The sequence below is a fragment of the Aricia agestis genome, chromosome 10 (genome assembly GCF_905147365.1).
Source record: "Aricia agestis chromosome 10, ilAriAges1.1, whole genome shotgun sequence".
In the NCBI taxonomy this organism is placed as follows: Eukaryota; Metazoa; Arthropoda; class Insecta; order Lepidoptera; family Lycaenidae; genus Aricia; species Aricia agestis.
The window spans coordinates 6,455,451-6,469,112 of record NC_056415.1 but is presented as its reverse complement, the minus strand read 5'-3'; the positions used below and the strand labels follow the sequence as shown (position 1 = coordinate 6,469,112).

General features: G+C 36.3%; 1 protein-coding gene across 1 annotated transcript in view; it reads right to left on the bottom strand.

The window, feature by feature from the left end:
• Window positions 1–13,662, bottom strand: part of LOC121731377 — a 70,204-nt gene that overhangs the window by 18,441 nt on the left and 38,101 nt on the right. The window contains exon 3 of the mRNA XM_042120782.1: window positions 4,399–4,607. Coding sequence (XP_041976716.1) covers window positions 4,399–4,607 — 209 coding nt within the window. The remainder of the gene's footprint in view (window positions 1–4,398; window positions 4,608–13,662) is intronic.

The following is a 13,662-nucleotide window of genomic DNA, read 5'->3' as shown; positions in this document are numbered from 1 at the left end:
GTATAAAAGCAATCCTTGTATATATATAAAATATATATATAATTGGAATCTCGAAGAATATGGGGGTTTCGGGGGCGATAAATCGATCAAGATATTATTATTAGCGTTCGTTGCCTAGTGGGAAGACCGTTGGTTCGCCCGGACCGAGGGTGCAGGTTCGATCCCGGGTGAAGGATGCATTGCCACGTCGCACCACGTTACATCTCGCTTCTGAGCAAGTAGACTCTAAGCTCACACAACAAGAAAGGCAAAACTGCAGCGCAGGATTTTGAAAATGCCGACCCGCGTCCTAGTTTTGAGCTGCACCACGGTAGGTTGTGAATAAAGTTCAATCTTAAATTGTTGTCTTAAAAATACTCAGTATTTAGCATATTGGTCTGAATTTATACATATATAGATATTGCGGTATTTTGATTAAATTAGTAAAAACAAATTATGTTGTTAGTATCTACCAATTTAATTCTGAACAATACCAACTCTATCTAGAGAAGTTATTGTTCAGAATATAACGAACAAAAACTAATTAGTAAATGCGAACACCACATACAAGGCAGATACAATTTTGGTAATAATTAATGTATGCCTTTCATAACTTACATTTCAACTTAGTTGTCGATCGCAGCCAGCCCAACCTTACCTATTGAAAATGGTTAAAAATACTCACAACATGTAGGTATATCAATATTCCATTAAAATGGAATTGAATTGTTATCGCCGTGAAAGGATTTAGACGAGCGTCTAGACACTGGGATTTGGGGGTAATATTACAAAGCACAACACTCCTGACATACATATTATAAACATAAATACCTAGGTGTATTACTGATTAAAATAGGTGAATCTTGAATATAAACTTTAGCAGACGCTGAATTTGAATATTGTAAATATTTCAAAAGATGTTATAATAATTGTAGCATTAATTATCTATATATATAAAACTCAAAGGTGACTGACTGATTGACATTTTTTTTTAATTAAAGAAGGGGGCAAACGAGCAAACGGGTCACCTGATGGAAAGCAACTTCCGTCGCCCATGGACACTCGCAGCATCAGAAGAGCTGCAAGTGCGTTGCCGGCCTTTTAAGAGGGAATAGGGTAATAGAGGAGGGTAGGGATGGGAAGGGATGGGAAGGGATGGGAAGGGAAGGGAAGGGAATAGGGGAGGATAGGGAAGAGAATTGGGCCTCCAGTAAACTCACTTACTCGGCGAAACACAGCGCAAGCACTGTTTCACGCGGTTTTTTGTGAGACCGTGGTATTTCTGCGGTCGAGCCGGCCCATTCGTGCCGAAGCATGACTCTCCCACGTATACGTATAACGGAAAAATAGAACTTCAATTGATTAATAATTAATCAATTGAAGTTTTATTTTTCTGTTTGCACTAGGTTTGCACTGATGCAGGGTTTCAAAATTATGTTTTCAAAATAATTGTTCTATCAACTCGCGACATGTTACTTAGGTACTTCTAAACGCGAAATTTCAAACAAAATCTATAAGTATTTAACTTTCAATAAAGTTGCGAGCTGCGTAGGTTGCGATGCTCCTTAGTAATTACTGGATATACATTATGCCGAGTAATGAGGGGTTTTAGTAGAAACCGTTACTCCGGGTAACTACACGGAATTCGTTTTTGGCGTTCACTAAATTTGCCAGCCTCTTGAATTGAGTGAACCTAAAGTTGTTTGCCTTTAGACGCGTAAATTTCTGAATGTAGGTAAGCGACTGTAAATTCAGCTCATACTTTAGTGCCAAAAAGGTATTTTAGGTCAATACGTGTGTAGAATGATAAGATTAGGCTATGAAAATACGATTTCTATCAAAAAAGATTATTAAAACCTTCAAACCAATAAAAGTTTTAGGATTGCACTAAAAACTGAATTATCTTATGTATGTGCGGTGGATCTCTGTTCACATGAACCAGAACAAACAGTGATTCTTTTTTATGACTGGACACCCCTATACAGTGTTAACATTATTTTACTTGTAACTTTACATAATATTTTACACATATCGTGTTATGGGTACTTATGCCTGAAATAAAGACTTTTTTTTATAATGTAACTAGGTGACGAAAATTCTTTTATCGCGTGTGATCTGTCCATTTTTCCGGGATAAAAAGTATCCTAACTGTGTCCTTTCCCGGGACTCTGAAGCATATATCCATACAAGATTTCAGCCAATTCGGTTCAGCGATGTAGACGTAAAGAGGTAACAGACAGACAGACACACTTTCGCATTTATAAGTATTATTAGTATGGATTTTCCTCAGGCTTTACAATTTATAAATTGTCCTGTAACAAAAATACCAGCACATTCGCTTTTAACTTAACAGTTTATATAATGTTCTGTAACAACTGTAACATTATAGGACTATATTATTATTCCTATACTAATACAAAACCTACACAAAAGCATTTTTGAAAAGCAACAATAACTGAAATAACGACCCAAATCTGGGCGCTCAAGACAGTCGTGTTGCGGATCAAAAAACTTGGTGTAACGTCTCTGAAAGGGTTTTTAATGTATTATTTCAATACAATACGACTGGCACATGGCATCGCGCCAGCCGCTAACCGTTAACGTGCACAACGAGCTCCTTAACTCGCTGGCCACGAGTACAGGCGGTGGCGGATAGCGATTTGATTGTTAGAGGATAAAAAAACAAGGACGGTGACCCTGTAGTGTCTGTATAACTGTAAGTTAGGGTGCAGAACGAGTTCCTTAACTCGCTGGCCATGGGTACAGGCGGTGGCGGATAGCGATTTGATTGTTAGGGGATAAAAAAACAAGGACGGTGACCCTGTAGTGTCTGTATAACTGTAAGTTAGGCTGCAGAACAAGTTCCTTAACTCGCTGGCCATAGGTACAGGCGGTGGCGGATAGCGATTTGATTGTTAGGGGATAAAAAAACAAGGACGGTGACCCTGTAGTGTCTGTATAACTGTAAGTTAGGGTGCAGAACGAGTTCCTTAACTCGCTGGTCATGGGTACAGCGGTGGCGGATAGCGATTTGACTGTGAGGAGATAGAAAAAATACGTGTGACACTCAGGGACTGTCGCGGTAAAGGTGTCGCATAGCATTTTTATCAACTTATGCAATTATAATTTGCATACGTCTAGTCGCACGTACACAAACACCGTGCCTACAGTTTGTCGAACTGAAACGGCGTTAGACGATGCACGGCATCGCTGTGTCGGTCGGAGTGGGGTGTGTTAGTTTTATTTTCGTTACGGAATTTCTTAATTCACTCGCCGCGCTCAAAGCCTGCAATAAAAGCTATGCTAGCTTAAAAAAACTAACACCGCCAAATCTCATTTAAATTAAACCGGAAAATGGCGTAACGGATCTTTAGGTTTTAAAGTAAGTATTTGATTATTTTATGAATTGATGATTATTAATTTTTGTTTCTACTAAAAACGTTCTAATAAAAATAAATAGCGTTTAGGCCGTTTACACTTATAATATTCAAATCGTTTTTGCGTTCTGCTTCCGCTTCCGCTCGTGATCGTGGCCGGGCCATAAGTGATTTCTTGCAGCGCGTTCGCCGTCGGCGGTTTAACGAACTAGCAAGATGTCGCAGCCGTTGACCCGTGTATAATAACATTTATAGCTTTGTTTATCGCCCGCCAACTCCGGTAAACTATATCTCTACTTTTTGGAGCAACGCAGGTGCTTAAAAGCTCAGTGGTGATAAATTTAAGCGAAGCTTAAAACGTTATAAGATTTTTAAAAGCTGCGATCACAAAAGCGCAGTCACATATTTCAAATGTGTGATAAAATATATTAAAGTTCATTCGAAATATAGCACGTCTTCTGGGGTTTTATGTTCAGATATAGAGTTAGAAAATTATCGGGGTTTATAGAGGTGAGTACAGTACATTTATAGTGATAACAAGTATAAACTTATATGCTGCGCATAACTTCAAGATTTCTCGACAAAATTGGATTCCGTGTACAAAACAATACGTGTACAATATCTTCCCGCCCCGGCCATTCATTTTTCCACCAAAGAGATGTTAAATCGAACACAGTGTCTTCTTCCATCCCATTTTGAGGAGCTATCTTATAAGATATATCTTTATCTTTAATCATCGCTGGTCTCTCTAAGTATCTCCGAACCTCACCTAAATCGGTACAGCGTGTGTGAAAAGGTAACAGACAGCTGATTGTTATAAGTATGACATTTTCATAAAATTATGCCAGTTTTATAAATGCGAACATTCGCATTTTTTAAAAGTTAGTACGCATACTTATCGATCAACACTGATCCCCGTCTGCGAGAAGACCCTCGTGTTGGGTAGCTCTTTGGGCACGAAGCGGAAGAACTTCTGTGCGCTGGCACTAATACACACCGCTTCGGCTATTTATAATTCTAGTAAGGAAGTAAGAATACTCACATCAACACTGATCCCCGTCTGCGAGAAGACCCTGGTATTGGGTAGCTCTTTGGGCACGAAGCGGAAGAACTCCTGAGCGCCGTGGTACCACTTGACGGTGTAGAGGGTTTCGCCCGTGTCGAGCGCCCAGCGGCAGCCGAGCACGGCGCTCGCACCAACACCCACCGCTTCGGGCACGCTCAGTTGAATGTCGCGAAGGCCGAGGACACCTGGCAAAGGTGGAGCTGGTAATATGGGGCACGTATATTTCCAAAAACAACACAGCATATTATGATGTCATACTCATATCGTTACAAGGGTCTAAACAATGCGCGAACCGCGTTTCTACGCTCTTTAAAAAAAGAACGATCCCGATTAATATTATGTTATTTCATTGAATATGATTTGGTAACTAGAAGGTTAAAAGGATACACCAGGGGCTAGAGAAATGAAAAAAAAGTACGTGTAATATCTATAGCTGTCTCCCTTACCTCAAGCCTATACCGCAGAACGCGATAGAGACAACTGCAGAAAATCAACGATTCTTTGTCCCCTGATTCCTTCTCCAAAACTTAACCGATTTAAGTACTTTTTATATTAAAGATTAAAGAAAGGCTTGAGCTATGTTCTTATGTTTTAATTTTTTTGTAAAATCTAGCCAAATCTGTTTTCTGGATGTTTGAACACAGCGGAAAATCTGGCCATTTTTTTGGGTTTTTGAACGTTCATATCATATATTTTAATTATTAAATTATGAAAAAAAAGAAAACATAGGGACATTGTATTAGTGGCCGTAGATATTTAGGAAAAAAATTATAACTCTACTAGCATTATCCAGGGAGGAAACAGGGGACAACGTTTGTATGGAAAAAAAAGCGGTGTGGACGACCTGGTCGTTAAGAGGAGTCCACACCGCCTTTTTTCATTTATAATATTAATTACAACATATTTCATGATGCCCGCAATTTCGTTGCGCCAAAATTAGTTTATCGCGAGGTAACTGTACGTTTTTCCGGGATAAAAAGTATCCCGAGACTCAAAATATCTCAATACCAAATTTCATCAACATCGTTTCAGCGGTTTGGGCATGAAGAAGACAGACAAGCAGACGCAAACTTTAGCATTTATTATATTATAGTATGGATGATATAATTATTATGAGGCCTATATTATATTATACTCCGGCTCCTCATAAATCTGATTACTCCATACACTAACATGTTTCATACTTGAAAACACTATAATTTATGCAAAGTAACGACAAATAAAGTAAATTTTTTAAGATGAAATTACAAATATATTTATACAGTGTGTAACAAAAATAAGTGATAATACTTTAGGGTGTGTACGTGTTCCTTGTAGAGTTTTCACTGTGAAAGTAGCAGCTCTGAAAGACGAAATTTTTTTTTTTCACTTTTGTATGGGCCTGAGCGTCACGAGTTTCCCCATACGAAAGTGAAAAGAGCGCTGCTACTTTCACAGTGAACTCTCTGCAAGGAACACGTACACACCCTAAAGTATTATAACTTGTTTTTGTTACACCCTGTATATCAGGAGACTAACTAGGTTCATATTACACATAATATACAAAATACATATTTACAGAGTTAAAATTGTATAACTGTTGTTTTATTGATAATAATCAATTTCTTATGTTTATCATAATTCTCAGATATCAACTTCTGAATCTACCGTACCTATCTAGGTACGGTAAATTCAGAAGTTGAAATCTCACAACAATCTTAAAACATGATATCTACACGGCATAGCACTTCAGCAGAATTGAATGATATTCGTTCTGAATATAGCTTATAACCTAGTTTCTCACGTCTTGTCACGTTTCTTTATGCTTTCAAGAACAAATCTTGAACGAAATACTGAATGTACAACGAAAACTTCCAAAGTCATTTATAAAATGATTAAAATGTGGTAGTCAAGCTGAATATTTATTTAGTTTTAAGACATTGCAAGCTAAGTTTTCTGGGGCAGCACTCTACTTAAAAAATCCACTATTTTCTACAAAAAGTCTGAAAACAGTTGTTTTTATTTCTTAATAAATTGATTTTTTAATATAGAACTAGCTATGTAACCGAGCTTTGCTCGGTATTCGATAAAACACGAATAAAATGCTAGATCAATTTATTATTATATATATATATATACAAGAATTGCTCGTTTAAAGATATAAGATAAGCTGCTTATGATTATTTTGCAATTTCACAAAAATTAGCAAATATTTAAGTTCTATAGAATGAATTAACCTGGTTATGTGCAATTGATTATAGCAACTGTAAAAATATGTTCATAGTAATTTTTCAATAAACTATAAAATATAATTATTGTGAAATTAAATCATTTATGATTAAAATATGCTTAATTCGTTTCATGTTTGATGTTTTAACTGTCCAATGCAATGCCTGTGTTTAATTAATAGTTCGTAAATATTATTGGCCACATTTTATAAATTTATATTATAATGTATATATTACTACATTATATTTTTTTGTACTTTTACGAATTCATACTTTACAATTATAAATCCGAAAGTGTATCGGTATGTCTGTTAACCATTCACGCGAAAACCGCAGAACCGATTTTGCTAAAATTTGGTGTGGATATAGTTTTAGTCCCGGGAAAGGACATACTTTTCACCTCGGAAAAGTCGATAAGCTAATTTTAGTGCGACGGAGTTGCGGGCCTCATCCAGTATTGTGTAAGCTTATTAATTTTCACGTAATTTAGACTTGTGTAAATAACAATAAATAAAATAAAATAAATTTTAAACTGTAAATTATATAAATTGTTATATTTTTTTATTTTTAAGCTTATCATAATAAAATTAATACTTGTGGCATTCTGGGACTGTCATATTAAAAGTTATTATATTTATCAACTTATGCAATAATACGTCTAGTCGCACGCACACAATCACCGTGCGTTCGTTCTTGGTTTGGTGTCCGGGCTCAAAGTCCGCGATAAAAATTATATTTTAAAGCATGTCATATAGAAGCCGGATTATACAAGTACAAATAACCATCGTTCATTTGTGGCTGGATCGTAAGAGGAACGAAGAAAAAATCGCTATAATATAGCAGAATCGGGGTATTCGAAATGAAAGATGGAAGCCAACTGCAAGTGATCGGACTGAGCAACAATCAAACCTTCAGTTATTACCCTTCAGCGCAATATCAAAGGTGGTCGGAATACATAAATCTCTACGTGATCGAATTTAATATTAACGCAATATACAATTTCCGCCGAGTTATTACAATGTAACCAAATTCAATTTATGATTTCAACCTCGTCGTAATAATTTCATTCATTTCGATATAACTTTCTCGTATTGCCTCGGGGCCGCGAGGAATTTTTTCGTCGAATACATTAAATGCTTTGTAATTACGTAGGACGGTAACGTCGTCATTTTTCTTTGATCCGCGAAAATCGATGGCTGACTCGTGCTGTCAAAAGATATCGCTAACGTTACATTTTTGCGAATATGAAGAGTAGACTAATTTTAACACAGTTAAGTAAAATGTTGAAGTCATCTCATCAAGCATCAAGCAAAAATGGCTACAGAAATCAAAAACTCTATCTCATTCCATTCTAAGCATAACCTTTGTTTTAAAAACGCCTAAAAATTCGAATAAGGAAATTATTATTAATTATTTGTCAGCGTTAAAATTTAAATAACTTTATATTGCTATTTTAGCGCTTTAAGGCCATCCCCCGAGCAAACGACCTTGACCATATTACATTTGACGCGTTGCCGAGATCGCACAAAAATCCATTTTTTTAACTTATCTTAGTTCAAAATTGATCTAAAAAAATTTAAAACGGACAATATGTTGTTAATGAAATTATCTATCTATTGTTGTGTGTTTCAAATAAACGTGATTTGTAAATACTAGGTAATAATATCTATGGACGGTAGATGATAAATGTTTGTAAATTGGTAATACTTTGGAAGCTAATATCATGAGTGTAATAAACAAAAATAGAAATTTTAAAACGGGGAAAGGAATGTTGATATACTGAAGATTATTGCTGTATTTTATTATAACTTTGAAGCTTTAAAAATATGAGTTTATAAGGCTCTAAATACGGTAAATTATGGAATCTTCGTAGGGGAAGGCCCTTAAAGTGATTGTTTCACAATTATTTTTTTACTGCTTTTAAAAATTTAACTAGGCTTTATTAGGAAGTCCTCGCTCTGTCGGCTCTCAAGCATAAACAACGTTTGCTAGATCAGCTAGTCATATACATTCTATATCTTAGTTTGCATTTGGTTAGTCACTATTATGTATTTCTTGCCTTGTAACTAAATCAATAGGTTTATTGAACCTATCTACACAAGCGAAGCCGCAGTCAAAAGCAATATCTGTCTACAAACTACGATACTTTTACCAATACTTTGGAATATAATATTCGTTACATTATTTCAATAAGACTCGGTTCCATACCTGAGTCCTATTAAAATAACTCTACTCAACGAATGCAATTATTCTAAAGAAATTATTATAAAATACGGAAATAATGAGAGTATATTTTTAAGCTCTCCTTTATCTTTTATGCACAAAATTCGTAGTCATCATAACCACCACTTTCATCATCATCATAATTATCATCGTCATCATCATCATTAGCCTATCGCCCTCCACTGTTAAACTACTCCATAGGTTGCCAACCATCTTTAGCAGCCCTCATCCATCTGCAGCCCGCCGCCTTCTATAAATTGACAAACTTAAAAATTCATATACTCATCTTATTATAATTCACTGATAAACTGTTCTGTCTGAAAATTTCATAGTTATAAACGAAGTTTTAGCTTGACGATTCCGCAATCAATCACTGAGCCCGCTCAATCTTCCTTTCACTATCTTACGTTCTTATCTTTCATCTTATCTATCATCTTATTTACTCTCTCCTTTATAAGTACGAGGAATTTGTTCAGAGGGATGTAATACTAGAGGAAAGTCCGTGTTTTGCGAAATACTTATCTTTATGAAATTCTCTTTATGGGTTAGAGTGTTCGTTTTAAACATTTTCAATAAACTTTTGTCATTTTCAATTCCCAGCTCCAGGTAGTTACACAAACTGTGTAATACATTAGGCGATTCGTCTGCTCGTTTCATTTTGTAAAATGGACCAGTAATTTTTAACAAAAAAAATAATTTAGTATTAAGCACCTACTCATTAGTACGAACTATGGTTCATTGTGAAAAATTTTAAACTTTACATAGAGTGGGTGTTATGAAATCAACGATTGAACAAGATATAAACCACAGTCAAACCACCGTAACCTTCTGTCTACTGTCCGTATCTAGCCCTACGCCATAGCTTATTATTCTAATTTTATTACCGTAGGATGTTACTGCGAATCAATACTCGAACGAGAATTGAGGTGAATGGATAATCTGATGGAGTAAACAGGATTATGTACAAAATCGCTGACCGTTTTAACTGACTTGCAAATGGTTGTCAAAATTAATTGTTTATATTATATTATGTAAGCTGCCTGTTATGAAGCTCCTATTTAACCGACTTAAAAAATTAAGAGGTATCTCTATTCAACTGTATATAATATATTATTATAATATTATGTATTTATCATAAAAATAATATGTGTTTTTATGTTTGTTCGCGAATAACTTCACCGTTTGTTAACTAATTTTGATGATTATTTGCTTGTTGTACTTCACAGAGGTTGAGGCTTCATTTGAGGTCGGTTTTTTTGTTAAAATTATTATGTCTGACGTTGTGTTTGGATTAAAATATATATTACAAAAGGCAAACCGTTTTGTTTTGATATTAGGATCATATTATAAGACTTTTTAAAGACATAAAGAGGGCTAAATAAATCAGGTTTCACCCGCGTACTTCACGCTCCCCGCACTCACCCAAAGCATTCAAAATTAACATTTTCTTGACATTCTTTGTCGCAGTAACCCTCGACAAAGAATTTATGTAATTACTCGCTTTGTTCGCGCTTCTATCAACCAGTTTTTTTAAATTGTTTGAAATATTTTGAGAAAACTGTCCATTACACCTATGCTAATGCTAATGTTATAAAAGCGAAAGTGTGTCTGTCTGTCTGTAACCTCTTCACGCCAAAACCTCTGAACCGATTTTGCCTAAATTAGCTATGGAGATACTTTGAGACCCTAGAAAAGAAATAATATACTTTTTAACCCGGAAATTTTACGATTCCTGCGCGACAATTGAATTTTGGCGCAACGGAGTTGCTGGCGTCGTGTAGTCTATATACATAGATTATAGAGGCATATAGTAGAGATCCATGCATCCATAAAGCTCTATTTTTATTGTCCACGTAGACAAAAACAGCTCAATACTTCACGTCCAACCCTTCCGTAATAAATCGCGACAAAATAGCTTTACGGTCGAGTCTTCCGTCATCAACCGAACTTATAGTAATTCGGTTACTTAATTCCCGAATATATTCTGTTACTCAGCAATAGATGTCGTGGACTCGTACTTCCGAACAAGTTAAGGAAGTTACGTCTACAGGAAAATGTATAGCGAATAACACGTGTAAGCTGTTTCCCGCTGTTCTGCTTAGTATTTTAAATATCTTAGACGAATAATAATAAGTAGTGTTAATATTGTAGGTTGTAATGTTGTAAGTTAAACTGTAATCTTTTAGCAAAGTTTGCCTGTTATAGGAAATGAGAAGTAAGCATCACTAGACGATGCTCATTTTTATTAGGGTTCCACACCCAAAGGGTAAAAACGAGACCCTATTACTAAGACTTCGTTGTCTGTCCGTCTGTCCGTCTGTATATCTCCAGGCTGTAACTCAAGAACGGTAATAGCTAGAGAGTTGAAATTTTCACAGATTGTGTATATCTGTTGCCGCTATAATAAAATATACTAAAAACAAAAAATATATATTTAAGGGGGGCCTCCCATACAACAAACGTGATTTTTTTAGCCTTTTTTGCTTTATATCAATAATAGTAACAGGTAGGTACTAAGTAGTAATATCTATTTACTCAAATTGCTTGGCCCGGGCTTCAAATTACTAAAATTTTAATATGTTGAACCCACATTAAAATTGAAACAGTAAGTTACTGATTCACACACGTAGAAAATATACTAAAGCTGATTTATTTAAAATACAATAAGGAGGTAAACGAGGAAACGCGTCACATGATGGAAAGCACCTTCGCAACAACAAAAGACGTGGGAGAGCCATGCTTCGGCACGAATGGGCCGGCTCGACCGGAGAAATACCACATTCTCACAGAAAACCGGCGTGAAATAGCGCTTGCGCTGTGTTTCGCCGAGTGAGTGAGTTTACCGGAGGCTCAATCCCCTACCCTATTCCCTTTCCTATCCTCCCCTATTCCCTTCCCTTCCCTACCCTCCCCTATTACCCTATTCCCTCTTAAAAGACCGGCAACGCACTTGCAGCTCTTCTGTTGCAGCGTGTATCCATGGGCGACGGAAGTTGCTTTCCATCAGGTGACCCGTTTGCTCGTTTGCCCCATTATTTCATTTTAAAAAATTGCTGCAGATGCGTTGCCTTTCTTTGGGTCAAATTCATTCATGGGTAAAAATCAATGCTACCCGATGTCTAGACTTGTATATAATACAGCCTTGACTTATCAGCTATTCACCAAACTTATTCATATTCGACAGCGGATAGACGAGAGGCTGCGTGCTCCGGAATCGTAGCCAATAACTTAGCCGATCAGAACAGTTCGAGCGAACGAAATTTCATACAAATCGTAAGTACCGATCCAATAACCTGCTTTTAAACTACTTTTAATTCGTTAAATCTTGAACTCGCCAAACCTTTGTTTGTATGACCTAAAACAGAAACTACGTTTTTAGGGCTCCGTAGTCAACAAGGTACCCTTATAGTTTCGGTATGTCCGTCCACCTGTCTATTTGTCTGCCTGTCCGTCTGTCTGTCCGCGGTTTTACTCAGAGTTTTTTTTTTTATATCACGAGTATTCATAGATCATTTTCCGATTTAGGGATCCATTTGTGAAATATGAAGTTTCAAAGCGGAAAAAATCGAGTCCGGTGTCCCCCCATTCTACCAGCTAAACGGTTGCTTCTGGAAGTTTGAAAAAATTCACGGGAGTAGGAAATATGCTGAACCTAAAAAGAAAATTGTTCTTCTTCACTAGACTTCATAAGTTATTGAGTAATAGTCGACCAACTGAAAAAATATATTCGGTGAAGTATAAAGGAATTTTCTTAACGAGTACACGTTTCGGCTGTTTTACAGCGGCCGTGGTCACTGAAAAGCAGCCGAAACGTCGGGATTAATAAAAGTGCTCCGCGACAAAATCCGTAAGGCCTTATAATATTATAAAGGAACTTTTCGTTCATATTCCTTACAACGAAACTAAGATGATGTTGTTAGTAGGTTATACACGTTATATTAATTAGCAACAACTAGCGGTACTACGGAACCCTATATTACGCGTGGCCCGATACGCACTTGGCCCGTTTTTAAAATTAGAGAATGCATAAGGGACAGTTTAGAATATTAAAAAGTCACGTGGCGTTGCGAAGCGTTTGTAATGAGCCATTCAAAATATTTGGAACCAACACCCGACACCGCATGCGTCTGTCTGTCTGTCAATTCAATATAATATTGTAGCTTTGTGTATCGTATAATAAAAGATCAAATTTGAATAAGTCGTTTCAAAATGAATATTATATAATATCATATAAAATATATGAAACTTACCCTTACGCAAAGCATAATGATTTTGATACTGTAACATCATGACTCAATATCACCGTTAAAGGGGAAACCTAATGTTCCGATATTACAAATTGTTTCCCTCGTTTTTGTGTCCCCAACTCCCCATGGGAGTTCCGTGAAATAATATCCTCAATCCTCATGGCAGTCAAACGGGGTGAATCTAATATCAGCTCATATGCTGAAAATCGAGCCCTGAGCCGCGGGGTCAATACTGACGTAAGAATTATACCGAACATGGTTGGATTTGAATAAGTAGGGGACAGTGGGGCAAGATGAGCTTAGGTTCAGAGCATTATCCTTGTCGTATTATAGATAGATAGATACTATATTGCTCACATTAAATTTAAAAATACAATCATGTTACATAAACTAAACTTAAGAAAAACATTAATGTGGGCAAGGGCGGCCTTATCGCTATAAGCGATCTCTTTCAGGCAACCCTGCGGGAGAGGAAAATTTAATCTTAAAATAGTATGCGGGGTAAAGAATACAGTTTAATGACACAAATATAAAAAAAATTAAGGATCCAAGATCTTTATCTT